We start from the raw sequence: 17,900 nt of genomic DNA, 5'->3' as shown, positions 1-17,900 counted from the left end.
GACATTCAAAATGGATAATGCCGGGGAAATCCTAGTAAATGCACAAAAGGGTATAATCTTTCACGAAAAAAGATGAAATAGATGATCTCGGAGGTGTTCTCCACACATGGGTTTTACAGGACACACACAGATGCAAAGTGAGGATGACTTTTCCTGCCTGCATATGTGTGAGTGAGACAAAGCGCCCCACATAAAGGGAGTAGAAATAACAGCAGCACCCGAGGGTGCAGGACAACCACCGGTTCCCACGTGCCTGTTGTGGAATTCATAGATTTCTGGGAGGTTTCCAAAAAGAATTTCCTTCTTGTTCTGGAGTGCAGATGGAATCAGATGTACTAAATTGGGATTGTCCATTTCTGAGGCATACCCCTGCAGAGAAGAGTAGAAAATAAAACCACAGCCTGCTTTTACCAGGGAAGAAGTACTGTGTCTGAGACATGGAAAAGCCCCAAAATCTATGTCCTTTTTGTTCTCAGCAGCACATACAAAGGCTTCTCCTATGCCAGCTTCTTTGTTGTTCCCATGAATTTCAGATGCTTCTAATTTTCCACAGAGCTTTTACCCCTGATAGCTGTGTGAACACATTTTAAACCACAAACGGACAGATCACTGGATCAACACAAAAAGTTAAATTATGTCCCTAGCATTCAAAAGCCATTTTAGTCACATAGGGATGAAAACTGCTAAATTTGATAGAAACATAACTTCATGCTACACTGCTTCATTGCAAAAGGGTTAGTCTGGATTTATGTGTTGAACTGTGGTATTTGGCTTGATTATTTAGTTGTTTCTTATAGAAACTGGATTGCATATCTTCAATAAAAACTTTGAGAGAAGAACATTCTGAGCGCAGATTTTAAACTCAAGAGGAATATATCAATTATCAGACCTGTCAGCTCCCACAGATCAAATCCAATAAAAAAGCAACCACGTGGGTGTAAAAAGAAACTACTCAGTCCTTCAAGTCCCACACAAATACAAGCGTGACTGAGCCCTCCTCAGCCTCCATCCTCCCACAGACTAGGGACCTCAGACTCCACACACACGGAGTGTGCTGGTATCCTACGAGTTTCAAAAGCTCAAGAGTTATATTTGCAGTGTGAGCTGCTCTTTCTGTGTTCAGACACTGCATGGCACAATAAACAAGAGGGAGATGAGGGCCTTCCTTTTCCTCAATCGTTTTCCACACGTAGTTTCACAGAAATTCAGTGCCTGGCCCCATGGAAACCAAGGGTGCTGTTTCTGAGGCCTGTTGGTGATATTTTGAAAAGGTACATTATGAACTATTCCTCTGTGCCTAACTTTGAGAACCATGCAACTTCTATCATTCTGTGGGCTGGGGTCAGAAAAGATGTCTCTTCCTTTAAGCCCTGAGGAAAGATCGTAGAATCATAGAATCATAGAATGGTTTGGGTTGTAAGGGACCTCAAAGCCCATCTAGTTCCAACCCCCTGTCATGGGCAGGGACACCCTCCACTAGACCACATTGCCCAAAGCCCCATCCAGCCTGGTCTTAAACACTTCCAGGGATGCGGCATCCACAACCTCCCTGGACAATCTCTTCCAGTGCCTCACCACTCTAACAGTAAAGAATTTCTTCCTAACATCTAATCTAAATTGACCCTCCTTCAGCTTAAACCCATTACCCCTTGTCCTGTCACTACACTCCCTGACAAACAGTCCCTCACCATCTTTCCTGTAGGCCCCTTCAGGTACCGGAAGGCCACAACTAGATCTTCCTGGAGCCTTCTTTTCTCCAGGCTGAAAAACATCTTCTGGTTTTCCACCTCCAAGGCTGAGCTATCTTGCTAACAGAGGCTGTGTACTTTAAACACGAGGTGGGAGGTGAGAGAGCTCAGCCCACAAAGGATGTGGTCCCGCAGCGATAACTTAGAGGTCAAGCACCAGAAGTCATTTCAAAAGAGTTTCTTACCTCTATTATACTTTGGAGTTCTTCTACATAAACCCGTTCTGTTTCTATCAGCTCATTGATTATGTGGCTGAAAGACAAGAAAGGTGGAGAGTTATAATGTTTACCAACAGTTCAAAAAAGCAAACATGAAAGAAAAAATTGTATACTTGCATATTCCTGTTTATGCCTCTGACAATACAAAAAAAAACCCCAAACCTCTGAAGGTCATTTCTCCATACTTCAATATTGTGCCTTGTTGATAAGCTTAAAAGTCCTAAACATCTCTTGGACTATTATTATTTCAGCACATTTTAAACTTCATCTTGGTTGCTTCTGTCAATTTTATAACTAAAATCTGAATAAAAAGATTAAAAATGCCCCAGAAGGCAAACAAAAAAGGTTTCCTCTTCTAATAATAACTAACAATACACAATAAAAGGAGATTATATTTTCCAAGGCTGTGTTACATTTCTGTTTTGCTTTCTTTTATAAAATAAACAAAATTGCTGATTAAGCTTCCTTTCTTCAATATATTGCAAAAACAGGCAACAGGATTATGTCAGAAGTCTGAAAACATGGAAGTAAATGAGAGTAAAATATTTATACTGTATTTTGGATTTTTCATTTCTGATATTAGTTTAATGCTCCTAGGTAACTGGAACACATATCTTTTGAAGATGCCTGATTTATTTCACAGAAACATGAACATAACCAATTCATTTTTTGACAAATAACTAATTATATTTTGAAATAAAATTGCATTAAATCCCTCAACTTTTTTTATGCATCAGTTGTCCCATATTCTCAAGAAAATATTGTCTTTAATACTCTTATGGACAAAGTTTTCAGGGTGGGTCTTCCAGAGTTTTGAGTAGTTTCTCCAAGTAAAAAAGGACTAATGCCTCAGATATTGAAATATTTATGCACAGGAAAGCTGCATCTAGCAGTAGCGGAAAACTGATATCACCCTTCATAACTAAGCAATACTATTGAAAAACACAGGTGCAAAGAGATTCTACAGTACTATGCATGATCTCATTAGACCAAGCCATGTTGGACTCTAACCCATCTAAGAGCTCTGTCCATGTTTCCCTGAATTTGCACACCTTTGAGCTGGAAAATATGTTTGGTGTATGCTCAGTGCACTAGATTATTCTTCATGAGATAGATATATCTGCCACTTTAAAGTGCCTTCATGAGAATTGCACAGTAAATGGCTTAAGGGGCCACTTGTCCAAAAAATTATTTTACAAACATTAGCACTTGCTTTTACAGCTGACTGAAACAAATAAAACTTTTACAGTTAAATATGCCTTTCCTTTTAACAGCTATTGAAGTTACTGCACAGACCAGATGCAAAGGAGGACAAGCAGATAGCTACTCTTCTAGCATCACTACCACTTGCAGCACTGAAAAGAAATCATAAAGACGGTGCACAATTTGTTTCTGGAGTCAAAAACTCAGGTTGGCTACCAAACTGAACTAACAAACCTCATCAAGCTAAAGCCACTAATGGTTATCAAGCTACAACACAAACTCTAGTTGCAGAAACTTGTTGAATCAGACAGACGTTTGGTGGTCACTAGCTACTTCAAACTAAGTAGTTCAAACTACATTTGTCACTCTGGCTATCAGCTTCAGTAGAGAAAATTGGAGATTCAGTTGTCCAGGTAGGCAGTGAATAGTAGGTACAATAAAACAGACACACACAAGTATAATTTCCTATGCAATCTTCATATTTGCATTGGCAAAACAGTGTGGCCATAGAAACTGTGCATACATCCTACCCGTGCACACAGCTATGGTCTTTGCAATGAGACACTGAAATATTTTAACTTTTAGCACTCTTCAGAGCCAAAGGATGGTTATATTCTTGGTTTCCTTGGTAGACCTAAGAACTACTGCTCCACACTTATTTCATGAATTGGAGAACAGGTTTGACATTGCTTGAAAAGGTTGATCCATCACTTATAAGTTTGGAAATATCATCTTTATTTTCAGCTCTAACCTAAATTTATTTTAAGAACACCTCAAATTCTGTTTATTACTTCTGTTCTCCAGATCCAGAAGACCTAAAATTTCATGTTGCAGCTATTGGAATTTCATGAGGTTTATGCTCATGATTCACACTTCCGAAGAGCTGCTACATTGTTTGAAAAAAAATAACAGAGCAGGTGTGACAAAGTCATCAGAGAAACTTAATGTTTTTAAGTTTTAAATTAATCTTTAAGTTCATCTTACTGTTGAAAGATGCTTATTTACCTGCAAACAAGACATAGATCTTCTAGATGTTACTTAGTCTGTTACCTAGCAGATTATACCAGGACTGACTCTGAAGCAAACTCTTCATTTAGCTGACAATTATACCTAAAAAGCAAATTATTAGTCCATAGGTTTCCTAGTAACTGTCATAAACAACAGTGTGGTGCCTGTCGAAAGCACAATTCAAAGTAATCCAATAAACAGAACAGAGGCCTTTAGGGTAGTTTACTATCCAGCTTTCTATGAAAGATGAAATTAATTATTTTAATCTTTTCTGAATCCTAGTTTAACATAGAGTACCAGCTCTTGAATCTTTTTAAGTGTTATGAAAAACTTGTCTAACTAACCCTTTCACTCCTTGTAAAGGTGGTGTCAGCCATTTTATCATCTTGGTTTCAATGACAATGAAACAGAAACAAAATCATGATGGTATTCCTCCAGCTCCTGGTTAGAGTTCAAGAGCTTCATATCTCTATACCATGAGTCTGTACATAAAGGGTAATAATTTTCCACAGTGAGATAGCAGGATTTGCTGCCTAAATAAGACTTTCACTGCTCAGTTTTTTGATGGCTCTTCCATTGTTGTTGTTGTTGGTTGTTTTTAACGGTGGTCTTTTTCTAACCATAAATTATGTACGTGAAAAAAAAGGAATTTGACCAAACATCCAGCATTCTGTCAGACTCAGCACACATGCTTTAGAGCTGTTTTTACACTTCTCTCTCAGTACCCATGGCCAAGTACATCCCTGGGATTTCCTACTTCATAGAATCATAGAATGGTTTGGGTTGTAAGGGACCTCAAAGCCCATCTAGTTCCAACCCCCTGCCATGGGCAGGGACACCCTCCAGGTTGCCCAAAGCCCCATCCAACCTGGCCTTGAACCCTTCCAGGGATGGGCCATGCACAACTTCTCTGGGCAATCTGTTCCAATGCCTCACCACTCTAACAGTAAAGAATTTCTTCCTTATGCCCAATCTAAATCGACCCTCCTTCAGCTTAAACCCATTACCCCTTGTCCTGTCGCTCCATGCCCTTGGAAACAGTCCCTCTCCAGCTTTCTTTTCAGCCCCTTTAGGTACCGGCAGGTGCTATAAGGTGTCCTTGGAGCCTTCTCTTCTCCAGGCTGAGAACACAGGAGCTGTAGGCTTAAGTCTCTCACTGTCCCCAAAGCAGAACAACTCTTATACTTCTGCAAAGAGCTGGTGGGTGCAAATTCTATTCCCAAGGCTGCCACTGGTTGAAAGTGTTGTATGGTATAATCCATCCATCTATCTGTGCCTACCCCACTGTCTCCAGATATAATTTTACATGATTACAACACTATTGTTCTGAAAGTGTAATTCTGTATTTCTTTTCTGTAACAGGGTCAGCACTACAGCAACCAGCAGGAACACTCAGCACAAGCACCATCAGAAAAGAGCCTTCCCTAGCTCCGGTGCTCCCAGAGTAACTCACCTGAATTGCTCTCCAAATAATATCCACAGCAGCAAAATCTCAAACATTAAAGGTTGTCACACATGAATCACTCTCTTGTCAAACTGTTAACAATATAAAGCTGCACACTTGTTCAAGGGCCTTCCACAGACCTTAGAATCGCCCTGACACAGATGCCATTTAAGAACAGTAAATTAAAGAGCTACGTAAATGTGTCTTGCTGCTGCAGGGAAAGAGTTGAGAGGGTATAAAGGAGATACTTTTACACTCAATGTGTGAGCATGCTAGGTTGGTAAGTGATGTAGTATAGAGCTCACTGCATGGCACAGGGGATTTAATGGCCTTTGAGACAGTCAGCCGAGAAAACCGGTAGCGACATCATCTGATTTACAGCAAGCCCTGAGGGGTGACATATGAAATGTTCATCTCTTCCAGGCTATCATGGGGCAGTGAGGGTAACTCAGCATGCAGCTGCTGCGAGTATCATGTTTAAGGAAAATATGATGCAGCAATTGACAGGACTATTGTCACGGGCAGTTCTTCCAACTCCCTTTCTCCCTTGTATGGTCTCAACAAGCATGACTAGGTTATCTACATGGTAGGTCCTCTTTACATTGTCCAGCATTTCAACTAAGCTAATATTGCAAATGCAAACATACATTGTTTCTAAAGAGAAAGGACATTGGGCCATAGATAGATAAGAAATTAAGACAAATGCAGCTAATCTATTGTCTTTCTAACTGCTAAGAAGAAAGTGCAGGCACCAGGGTTCACCCTAATGTTTCTGTCAATAATATCAGAAATTAAACAAAAAGCAAAAGAGTGAAAGAATGAAAAAGCATATCAGAAAAATGAAAAATGTAAGCTAATCAATGGCAGACCAGAGATACAGGCCCTCACTGTATTTAAAGTTTTAAACTCAGCTCACAGTTCATTCTGTCTCTCTTTTTTCTGTGTCCACATCCAAACTACATAGCAAAGTTTCATGCAGATTTCTACCAGCTTCCGAGAGCTTTTCTCTAGCCTCCAGTGCTGCCCCACACGGTGGTCACCAGCCTAAATCGGCAGACTGCTCCCTTGGAGGTAGCAGCAGATGCAGCACTGAGGTATCTGCCATCCCACCTGCCGCTGTATTTGCCTTCCCCTTCACAGAGGAGCATGAAAACAGGAGATGGGGCCGGGAGGGACCAGTTGAAATCTTGCCCTTGGTGCTAAGGGACTGTTCACAGTTTGGCCAGTAAGTATGAGAACTTGGGTGCTATGAACAGGCTCCTTGCAGTTGGCTGTGTCTGAGAGGATTCGAAGGTGATTTCAGCATAGAAGCAGCTTGCAGTCTCGACTTTGGACTCAGTGTTGTGATTACAGGAAAGACCCAAACACTGCCCTTGGTGACTGGAAAGTGGAGAAAAAAACAAGCGTAACTGGGAGGTGTAAGGTAAAGGCAGGGGGAGATCTTCTGCACTCCATTGTTCCTTCATTTCACAGATATTTTACAAGAATATGAGGTTTGGATGGCAGCAGTCCAAAGTCAACAAAACCCTTGAGCTGGCTGAAGTTTATGGGCAGCTCTCACATGGGTAGTTCCTCATCAGGATCATTCCCAAGTAAGCAGGCTATCTCAGCGCAGATGGTGAAGGATTAGGCATTTGACCTGAAGGTCTAAGGTTTCCATGGAGTCTGAGAAACCCCTAAGATCCTATCTGCAGGCATCCTTGTTGTCAGGAAACCTTCATTCCACTGGAGTATACTCGCTCCTTCCCCAAAGAAACAAAGAGACTCACCGAGTTAGAAGAGTTCCAAAGGTGGAATATTCTGGTCCCAATAGTACCTGACCCACTAACTTTCCTGATGTGGAAATAATGACATGAAACGCTGCTCAGGAGAACAAACCAACTTTCCATCTGTGGAGGGAGTTTACTACGTGTTGTAGCAGAGAGAGCTCAGCCACCACAAACGTGGCAAAGCACTCTGTATGGCAGGGCCTTTGCTGCTACCATAACTCGGCAGAATTAGGATGTGGCTGTGGCAGGGAGATGTCACACATGGACCTGCTGATGTGATCTTGTCAGATGTTCCTCCAGCAAAGGAAACTTCTTGTTATGGAAAACAGTTAAAATGCACAAAGCAGCTCACATTTCTTTGAATTATTGATCTGTGTTTCTAAGGAAAAATCGTGGCCTTGGTTACGCTAAGCCCACATCTCTCAATGGTGTGATTTTACATCAGTTTGCTTTGGGCGGATTATTCTTGCTATGGCAACCACGACATCCCATGGCCCTGCACTACTAAGATCTCACATATTAAGCCAGTTTCCACCTGAAATGACTCCTAGCTTTGAGAGACACTGCAGTGCCAGCACTGTAAGGACAGTAAGAAAGGAGAAAGTAAAAGAAAAAATATTTTTACTTTGTCATTAGTGGTCTCTCTGACCTCTGACAAGTTACTTGTGCCATATCGAAGTGAAGAAAAAAATGATTGTGTAAAGGATTCTCTCTAAAAGGGGTGAGCATGCAGGAGCTGCCAGGACAGCAAAGCATCAAGAAGAGCCTTGGAGAAGGAGAGGGAAACAAGTACGACACAAGCTGAGCAGGAAAGGGTGGTGGCAGAGCCTTACTTCAATTGTTTCTAGCCAAGGTCGTAAGTGAAACCTTGAAACCGAGGTAAATGCTGGTATGAATTAGCACCCTTCACTTGTTGCGGTGCATTTCTCTATCTGTCACTGCCTGTGCTGACATTTAGACCAAACGTAGCTATTTATATTGCTTTGGACTGTGCAGATAGCAACTAGCAATGCTGTTAACCAAGTATAAACTAATCTGCACTGCATTGCCTTGTTACAACAAAACTTTGTCAATAGGTATTTGTTTGTGTTGGCTTCTTCTGGAAACTGAGAGCCCACTACTAGGGAAGGTCCTCACCACAGTGACCATAAAGAAGACATGTACAAGCCCATTATATATTAACAACTCTTCCTCCTTCCTTCTTCCTTAATAACAGAAGAAAAAGGAAACATAATTGAATGGCTGGCCAAGGTCCCCAGGTGTGTCAAGTCATTGTGCAGTTCTGTATCACAATAATTCTGGTAGGAGCAGTATCAGATGGTTTCTCTGCTGTCGTATGTGCTACCTTAAAAAACCCTATCAAATATAATGAAACGCTTAGCAGAAATAATATCTAGAGACTACCACAACCTCTTAATATCTCCTCTGGCTAAATCTCTATGGCTTTTTGTTCATACAGTTACTATTTGTGCATCCTGCTCAGATGGCAGCATAAAACTAATTCAGGATTTTTGTTTCCATAACTGTGCTTTTCTAACAAACCCATATGCTCGCTTCCATTCACAGATCTTGTTTCCATGCCAGGATTTGCTATCACAAGTGCCTGTCCTAATAAGGAGTCTTATCCCAGAAGAGGAATTGGAGCCATCAAATAGAATTAAACCAGTAAGATTTCTGACACACAACACCCTCAATAAATTGGGTGCTCCAGAATTATTATGCTGCAGAAAACCCGTCTGCATGACTGATGTGGAGCCAGCAAAAGTGGCACTCATGCATGTGTACCCCATATCTGTTTTGCAAAAATGCACAGTGTCTGGAAGATGAAAATTCATATTTTCAACAACTGAAACAGTAGAATATCAGTGTGCAAGAGCAAAATACTCAGTGGAATTTATTAAATTAATAAAAATAAAATAAACATCACTTTTATAAATATATCTAATTTAGATAGAGATCTACTTAAATTGAAAATACTGGCTCTTTTAATACCTGAGGCTTGAAAAACAAGAGAAAGGACTGAAAGGAACTGTGTGCAGTGCAACAGATACATATACTTAGAATAAACATCAACATTGGATAGAGTTGGACACAAGAGAAGTGAGAATAAAAAATTTACTGGTTTGGAAAAATGAGCACAGTAGTAAAGACCACCTTGGCCCAGCACTCTGGCTAGCCCTAAGTGTTGTCAAATTTCTATTTCTAAATATAAATAAAATATAGCGAAATTATATTTCTTGCAATGGTATCTCCTTTGTAGGTAATAAATGGTAAAAATCTCACTGTCCCAGTGGAAATAGAATTAGCAATAAATAGCACATCCAGTTTTGAATTAGAAATTGCTACAAGAAATTCTAAGACTGGTCTAATCTTAAAATCTCAGCATTATCTCTGTGCTATGGAGTCAAAAGAAATGACAGCATGTCAACCTCTGCATAGAGGAAACTTCCATTCCACCTACATAATTGCTTTTAAGAGGATTTATTTTTCATTTCTCGCAGCACTAAAAGCACCTTTCCCAGTTGAAAAGTATTCTCAGCTGAGATTGTGCAACAGCTCAAGTGAAATTTAAGTGATGAGTCAGTTGCTGTACTTTACCTCCTAAAGTGGAATAAGAGATCATTCTGGACATAAGAACATTTATTTGAATGGAACTTTGTTAGTTGATACAGAAAACATTTCTGATTTCTCTGATACATATTCTTTTTTTTTTTTTTTTTTTCCAAATGAAAGAGAGCAATACCTTGAAAGAACAATGATTGTTTTTAAAGTACATTTCATGGCTGCAAATGAACCCCAACTAACTAACTTTGAGAAACATAATGGATTTAGGTAGTACGCTCCATCTCATCTGAAAATTAATGCTCCTTAGTGAAGACATTGCAATTGCCTGCCTAGGTGATCCTATTCTGCTGCAATGTCAAGTGGATTTGCTCAAGTTATTATGGAAATTCTTCTGAGCAGAAGGACTGTATCTTTGTTAGAAACGTATTTCACCACCTAAGTCACCATTTATTTTGCTGCTTCTGAAATGATCTGATCTCTTCACATATAAAGAATTGTCCCACATTCATTGTTCCCAAAACAAATGACCTTAGGGAAATATTTTTATATATCTTAATTAGCTGACCTAGATTATAGGAACCAGAACATAGTTGTTAATGGAGAGGCAAATTAATTAAATCACCTACAGAGAGGAATGATATGAATAGAGGACTAAAAGTCAAGCAAGAGTTGTTTCTCATCTCAGCTGTGCATCTACACTGAAATGATGCAGCTCTGTACACAAATTTGAGTGAGCTTTAGACAGCGGGGATGCTGCAGACTCGTTCTCACTGTAGGCCAAAATAACATGCCGAGTAGCTGTGCAAATACCTGTCAGCTACCCATACTTGTGAACTACCCATCAGGCCCACCTTGTGGTTTTGGTCTTTTAACCTTGCAGCTCCACCATTTCTATTTGATGACAAAGATATATTTAGCTCTGTGATATCTCAGCATTGCTGTGGTGGGTTGACCCTGGCTGGACACTGGGTCCCACCAAAGCTGCTCTATCACTGCCCTCCTCAGCTGGGCAGGGGAGAGAAAATATAACAAAAGACTCATGGGTTGAGATAAGGACAGGAAGAGATCACTCATCAACTACTGTCACGGGGAAAACAGATTTGACTTGGGGAAATTAGTTTAATTTATTCAATTTATTAAAGATCATGATCTTTAAATTATTAAATTTATTAAAGACCATGGTCTTCTCCACGGGCTGCAGGGGAATCTCTGCTCCGGCGCCCGGAGCACCTCCTCTCCCTCCTTCCCTGACCTTGGTGTCTGCAAAGTTTCTCTCACATATTCTGTGAGAGAAGCTGCGCAACAGTTTTTCCCCCTTGTTAACTCTGTTACCCCAGAGGCACTATCACCATCACTGATGGACTCGGTCTTGGCCAGCGGTGGGTCCGTCTTGGAGCCGGCTGTCATTGGCTCTGTCGGACATGGGGGAAGCTTCTGGCAGCTTCTCACAGAAGCCACCCCTGCAGCCTCCTTGCTACCAAAACCTGGCCACACAAACCCAATACAATTGAGTAACCCATTAGCTAAAAGCAGGTGAATAATTTATAGATCAAATTCGCTACTAACGTAAGTGCTAAGTGCTATTAGTATTAGGCCATATTTCAGCAGATTGTAGTAGATGCTTGTAGATTGTTATCCATTCAAGCTATTGCACACACATGCTTGTAAAATATCTGCATGTAACTGAGACATTGCAGCTTAACAGGCTGCTCCCATACCCTGGAGACTTCCATGTCATTTCTTAGCATTGCTTGCTTGCTTGAGATTATGAGTATTTACATATAGGCCACAGAATTAATGACTCAAAATTCACTATTCTTCCTTAGAAATATTATCCAATGAAAAGCAGACTACTGATTTCTTAGGGCTGGGCAGATCTAGTACAACTGGATCTTTCATTGACTACAGCAAAGGATATTGCATAAAGGACTTGAGGTGAGGACAGGGGAGAAAGAAAGAATTCTTTGCTATATTTGCCTAAGTACGGATTTGATCTGCTGAACTGAAGTCAACATGGGCACTCAAGTTTAGAAGCCAACAAAAGAAGCTCACTGCTTTTTAAAATATAAAAATATAAATATACACATATATGTATAAAAATTAACTGAAAGGTATTAATATACTCATGTTGAGATTTACCCTTTTACTTGCTTCTAGCTAGAAAGGACTAGAATATACAGTCACAGATTATATCCAAAAGATAAGACCACTAAAATACAGCACTCTAGATTTTGCATGTCCTATTGCTGTGGGAAATTCACAGGCTTCCTGTGACCTGGAAGACATTTCCTTCCTCGATGCTTTTTTCTTAGAAGTTGGAAATGGAGTAGGTAAAAGATTGCTAGATATGTAATAGTTTCTGACTTTTGCAAAAACTATTTAACAGCTTTTTTCTATATTCAACCTGACCTTTAAGACAGAAACTACTTTCGGTTTACATACTATATATTTTTTTCCATTCCTTTGTGGAAACGATATAATGAAATCCAAATACCAGTTCACCTCATTGAGCAAGAAATCTGATAAAGTGTCGTGGATTTTCCCACAGAGAGTGGTAAAGCATGGTATTTGAAAAAGGAGGTTTTTTAATAAAAGCAGAAGTTACAGTGGTAAAACCCCAAAACTTTCAAACAGACAAGACAAAAAAAAATAAAGGCCAAATGTAGGTTAAAGGAAGCTCAATGGGAGCTGTGTATACTGAGAATTCATGTTGACTACTAGAGCTCAGGCTCTGAGTAAACCTGAAATATGCCCACAGCGTCCCTCCAAAGTCAAATGTACTCTCAGGTGGGTATCCTTGCTGAGCTGGGGTGACAGAGAAGGATTTAGGCACATGTGACTGCTCCATACAGAGTCCTACACCACCCTAATCTCTTACTCCAGAGCACCTCTGCTAGGCAGTGCGACTAACATCTCCTACGCCTGTGGTACTCACTTGTCCCCATCCTGACCCTGCAAGGACCTGTTGTGCCGTGCAGAGCCATTTTGGATTGGGATAGAACGCTGAACACAATTCTATCCTTCACTGCATGCAAATGGCAACACGAATACTATCCTCCACTGCCGGAGGAAGAGAAGAGCTCCAGTGGTTTTGATTCTTGTAGCAGGTCTGCTCTTGATAGCTTTGTTCTGCGAGCCTTTGGAAGGCCATTTGGGTAGAATGAGGAATTAGTTTTATTATTAAAATGAATAATTGATTTTACAGACAGCCTTGAGTTTATGTCGGAGAGGGCAGACCAGAGGAGTGCATGTTGCACTTGGAAGGGAGGGGATGGGTTTGATGGAGATTGTTAGTTCCTGTGTGAGTTTGTCTTTCAGTCTGAGATATGACCCTAAGGAAACTCCATTCTGCAAAATCCACTTCTCCCTCTACTAGGACGCAGCATTGTGCCAGACTTAAACCTACGGTCGTCCTGCTCGAGCCTTGGAAGATCTCTTGGATATACCCTGCTTTTAAATGTCCTTGAGAAATCAGTATTCTGCAGGGCTTGGGGAAATAAAACCAGGTGTTAGTTTACAGGACAATAGGAATGGAACAGGAAAGAAAATCCTGGCAAGCTAAAACAGAGTTTATGGGAGCAGCTGGAACACATATTCTGCTTCAGTTAATCTCTTCTTGACACATTAAATCAGTAAGTTTGTGAATTGCCATGGCTGAGGAGCAAACACATCCTTTTTTTGTGTCAGGCTTTCTCTGCAGCAGTCATCTGGGGCAGAGGCTCAGGCAAGGATCAGACCATCTGCAGCTACCACACTCCTCCCAGCAGTGACTGGGAATCACAGCTCTTAGCAACATCCATACCCATTTACTAAGCTATACTTTGGACAACCCTCTCTACCACACGTCTGGAATGCAGCTTGCAGAATTTAAAGATAAACTTAGACAAGGAGGGAGAGACACTGTCTTTTGGAAGGTATTCCAAACTTAGAAAGAAGCTTTAGAGAATTGTAGGATGGATTCCAGCTGGGGAATGAGTTCAAAGGGCCACTTTACAGAAAACTCTCACAATTGCAGATTGCAAGAAACCGGGAGGATGTTACCCAGTATTTGGATAACAGTGTTAGTTTCTTGCTTTTTTCTCTAAGCAGCTGCTAATGGCCAATGTCTGAGATAATACAAGGGGGCAGATGGATTTCTGGGCTCATCCAGGACTGCCGTTCCTCCACTTTTTTCCCTGAAAGAATAGGAAGCTTAGTTTATTAATCTTAGTGGCTGTTACAGGTCTTACACAAGCCTTGCCTAGGTGGGAAATGCCTAGTTTGCCATTTCAGTGTCTGTGGTTAGAACTGGGGCTGGTTGCAGTTGCAATGGTGACTGGAAGAGGAAAGAGCACACCGCACCAGGCAGAGCTATTACAGAGGTTGAAGCTCTTGGTGTCCTCTACCCACGCAGTAAGTCTGGCCTGAGAGTACTAGTGGGAAGCCAGCACAGACAGACAGAACCTAGGCATTTTTACCAACAATAGCATCCTCACTGTCGTGTTATTTAGGTCTAATTCAGGTCAAATGCCATAAAGGCAAGATTGTCCATAGGAGTTTGTCCAACATGGCTATTAACCAGGGAACAGCATATGAACACAGGTTTGCAATAAATAGGAATACAAATAAAGCATCAGTGCCTTCAAACCAGAGGTTACAGAGAAAGATCAGCAACAGTGTACTGAATAATCTGGATATGCACGTGACCTTTGCAGAGTCTGCAGAAGATCTGTTTGATGGACACATGATACTACATAGTATCCTGTTTAGGCCCATGTGGGGAAAGAAGGTTCCTGCTGGATGAAAAAACGTAAGTGAATTTTCAGAAGTAAATATAGCATTCTAAACATGAATATGTCACAAATCTTCCAAACTCAGTTACTATATTCCTGATTAACAAGCAGCTTGTTAAATGCAGGAAGTAAAGTCAGCACTGATTTACTGAACAGTGCAATTGATAAATCACTGCTCCATTGCATCACTAGCTACGCAGGACTGAGCGATCTCCCATCTGCTAAGGCCTGTCTGCTAGTATCCTGCAAACCACGCAATTATTCAGATCAGCCCAGCGTGGGTGCAAGTCATTCACATCCTGATTAGGCAACATGATGTGCTGTTTGTGTAAATGACCATGTGAAGTGCTCAGCACTCCTTCATGAGCTAATTGACAGGAGCTGTGTGGTTTGAACTTTAGTTTAAAAAGATTTCATTGGAACTGGTGTGAACACGTATGGGGAAGACAGGTATGCTTTGGCAGCTCTGTCTGGAGAATTTTACACCCTGAGAGGCCTGATTGCTCCTAGTTTGTTTCAGTAGTCTCTTAGCCTTGTCGCTGTCCTGCCCTTTAAAGAGAACGCAGCACCGTCTGAACTGCGGTGGTATATAATCCTACCAGTGCCTCTCCTTCTCTTTCCCCATCCATCAGCTTGGCAGTGATAACGGGGCTGAGTAACATCCTCTGCTCCTTGGTTTGTGCCTGTGCTACCTGGGATATCCAGGTGTCCTTCATACAAATACAGAAAGGCCAAGGATGGTCAATCCCCTACATCAGAGTAAAGCGAGGTTTTTGTGGAGATGTGATATAGCTACAGTTAGGGGAGAAACCAACATAGAAGCCTTCAGGCCCACATGTGCTTCTTCAGACAAGATGCATCCAGTCTTAGGCCAACACAAGGCAGCCTTTATTTGCATATGCTCTATAAACCGTGAGATGGACCAGGGGGTGGGAGAGTGCAGAACTCCACCAAAGGCCTGGATAGGTGTAGGAAGTAGCCATCCAATAGATGATGCAGATTGCTCCCTGTGGACTACGTGCATACTGAAGTTCCCAATGCTTTTCAAGTGGAGCAAACACTTTCCTGTGACACCGGGCAAGACAGAAGATACCTCTGATCCTAATCTCCCCATATGCCTAAAACAAACCAACCATCCAGTATGTGCTTGTGGCCAGCTCCATTTCCAGGAGCCTGCCCAGATCCAGCAGGCAGCAGAACAACTGCACAGAAAACAAGTTGAGGAATTCCTGGAATTTCTGAAGAGTATTAAAATAACCTTAGTATCCAATAGCAAGCAGGTATGAGAGATAATAGTAGAAGTGGCTGCATATCCCTCTTTGATACCTGATTAAGTGCAAATTTTGTAAGAAAGCATGTGAATATTGAGAGGGTTTATTTCAGCTTCTCCATACCTCCCAGATTCTTTGGGAACAAGGACGCAAGGATGGAAGGACTTCAGAAAGCTTCCAGAAAACTCAGTAAACCACTGTATTGCAACAATAACTTTTTTTTTTTTCCCTGTTCATAATAATTTTCCCATTTCCCAGAACTATTTGGGTCTATAGTAGGAATACATCTCCTCATGCTATTCTACACACATTTCTATCAGCAGCAAGATCTCCCTACATGGCAGCGTACATTTCACTTCAAATATCTTCCCAACCCTTTAGGCTGTAATTACAGTTGTAAGTGCTGGAGCCAATCTGCCCAACAAGGAAACTTCTCTGAAAACAGATTTTGTAAGGGTTGAAAGAGATGATGGCAAACAAGAAATGGCTAGTGGTTTCTTGAAATTTCTCCTGCTGACTGCTCTTTCATGCAGTCTGGTGAAAGAAAACAGTTCTCTGCCTAACAATAAAGCCAAGAACACGTTTCTCTATTAAAATGTAGGCCCCAAGCTCCTCCCTTCTACCAGCTGAAAGTTTTCATGAGTCTGGAAATTAGATTGGAAAGACAACGCTGTTGGTGTTCTACTGTACACTTATGTCTCAACCACTCCCCAAAATCACCTTATCTCAATTGTAATACAAGTCTATATTATATTACATTATATTATAGGGTGAAATTTGTTACATCTTGCATTTGCACACCTTTGCAATGGATCTTATTTATGCCGTATAAAAGGGGAAACTCATTCCCCCCTTTGGGGTTGTTCAGTCTGGAAAAGAGAAGGCTCTGGGGAGACCTTCTTACAGCTTCTCGAAATATAAAGGGGGCTTATAAGAAAGAGACATTTACCAAGGCCTGTAGTGACAGGACAATGGGCAATGGTTTTAAACTGAAAGAGGGTAGATTTAGATTGGATGTAAGGAAGAAATTCTTTACTGTTAGAGTGGTGAGGCACTGGAACAGGTTGCCCAGAGAAGCTGTGGATGCCCCCTCCCTGGAAGTGTTCAAGGCCAGGTTGGATGGGGCTTTGGACAATCTGGTCTAGTGGAGGGTATCCCTGCCTGATCTTTGGGTCCATTCCAACCCAAACCATTCTATGATTTACCTCTGCCTCCTGTAGAAGCTCTGCATCTTTGGCCAACAGCTAATGAAATCAGGGATCTTAGTTTCTCTCCTGTCATATTCAGCTCTGATGATTACAACAAGCACTTGGACACTGAAGCTTTTAGCAGTACTCCCTGAGCTACTAGTATTTTTGACACCAGTCCACACCTAAATTTAGCAATTCCCAGACCTAACGTCAGTGCAACTTTACTATCGCTGATTTAGAATAGGGCTCTGGGACAACATTCTCATTCTGAAAATAGCTTCTAATTCTTCACCCAGGGCAGAAGCACTGTCCTCTTCTACCCACATAATCTGATGATTCAATCATATCTTAGTTATTCTCATGTTCAGAGTGATGCACAGACTGATTTATGAAGCTCCCCAGTTCTTGTTATATCAGTAACACTGAGGGTAGGCCTGACCCAGACTTTAAGATACACTGAATTTAAAGGACTCTTAAGTTTAAATCATATCCAAATCTGCAGTTGGAACCTGTCATTTAAGGGTACAAACACCTTCAGGCATAGATCTGCAAGTAGCACTCTCCAGGATGTGAGTTTGCAAAGTGACATCTGGCTGCTGGTGTGCAGAAGAAGTGATGCCAAATGCTCCACAGATGTCCTCAGCATGTAAAGCAAACTTAATGTGCACGTTCAGAGTCTGGACTGTGTACATGCTTGGAGACTATTTTGTGT

At 41.2% G+C, this 17,900-nt stretch overlaps 1 protein-coding gene across 2 annotated transcripts in view; it reads right to left on the bottom strand.

Moving 5' to 3' along the window:
• Positions 1-17,900, bottom strand: part of MCF2L2 (MCF.2 cell line derived transforming sequence-like 2) — a 174,152-nt gene that overhangs the window by 43,733 nt on the left and 112,519 nt on the right. For both annotated transcript variants that reach the window (XM_075761446.1, XM_075761445.1), the window contains exons 16-17: positions 1,934-2,000; positions 254-369 (exon numbers count right to left, since the gene is read on the bottom strand). In XM_075761446.1, the coding sequence (XP_075617561.1) occupies positions 254-369; positions 1,934-2,000 (183 nt within the window). The remainder of the gene's footprint in view (positions 1-253; positions 370-1,933; positions 2,001-17,900) is intronic.

The sequence above is a fragment of the Balearica regulorum genome, chromosome 9, assembly GCF_011004875.1.
Source record: "Balearica regulorum gibbericeps isolate bBalReg1 chromosome 9, bBalReg1.pri, whole genome shotgun sequence".
NCBI lineage: Eukaryota > Metazoa > Chordata > Aves > Gruiformes > Gruidae > Balearica > Balearica regulorum.
The sequence above is the reverse complement of the archived record's forward strand: the minus strand, read 5'-3'. Positions and strand labels throughout refer to the sequence as shown.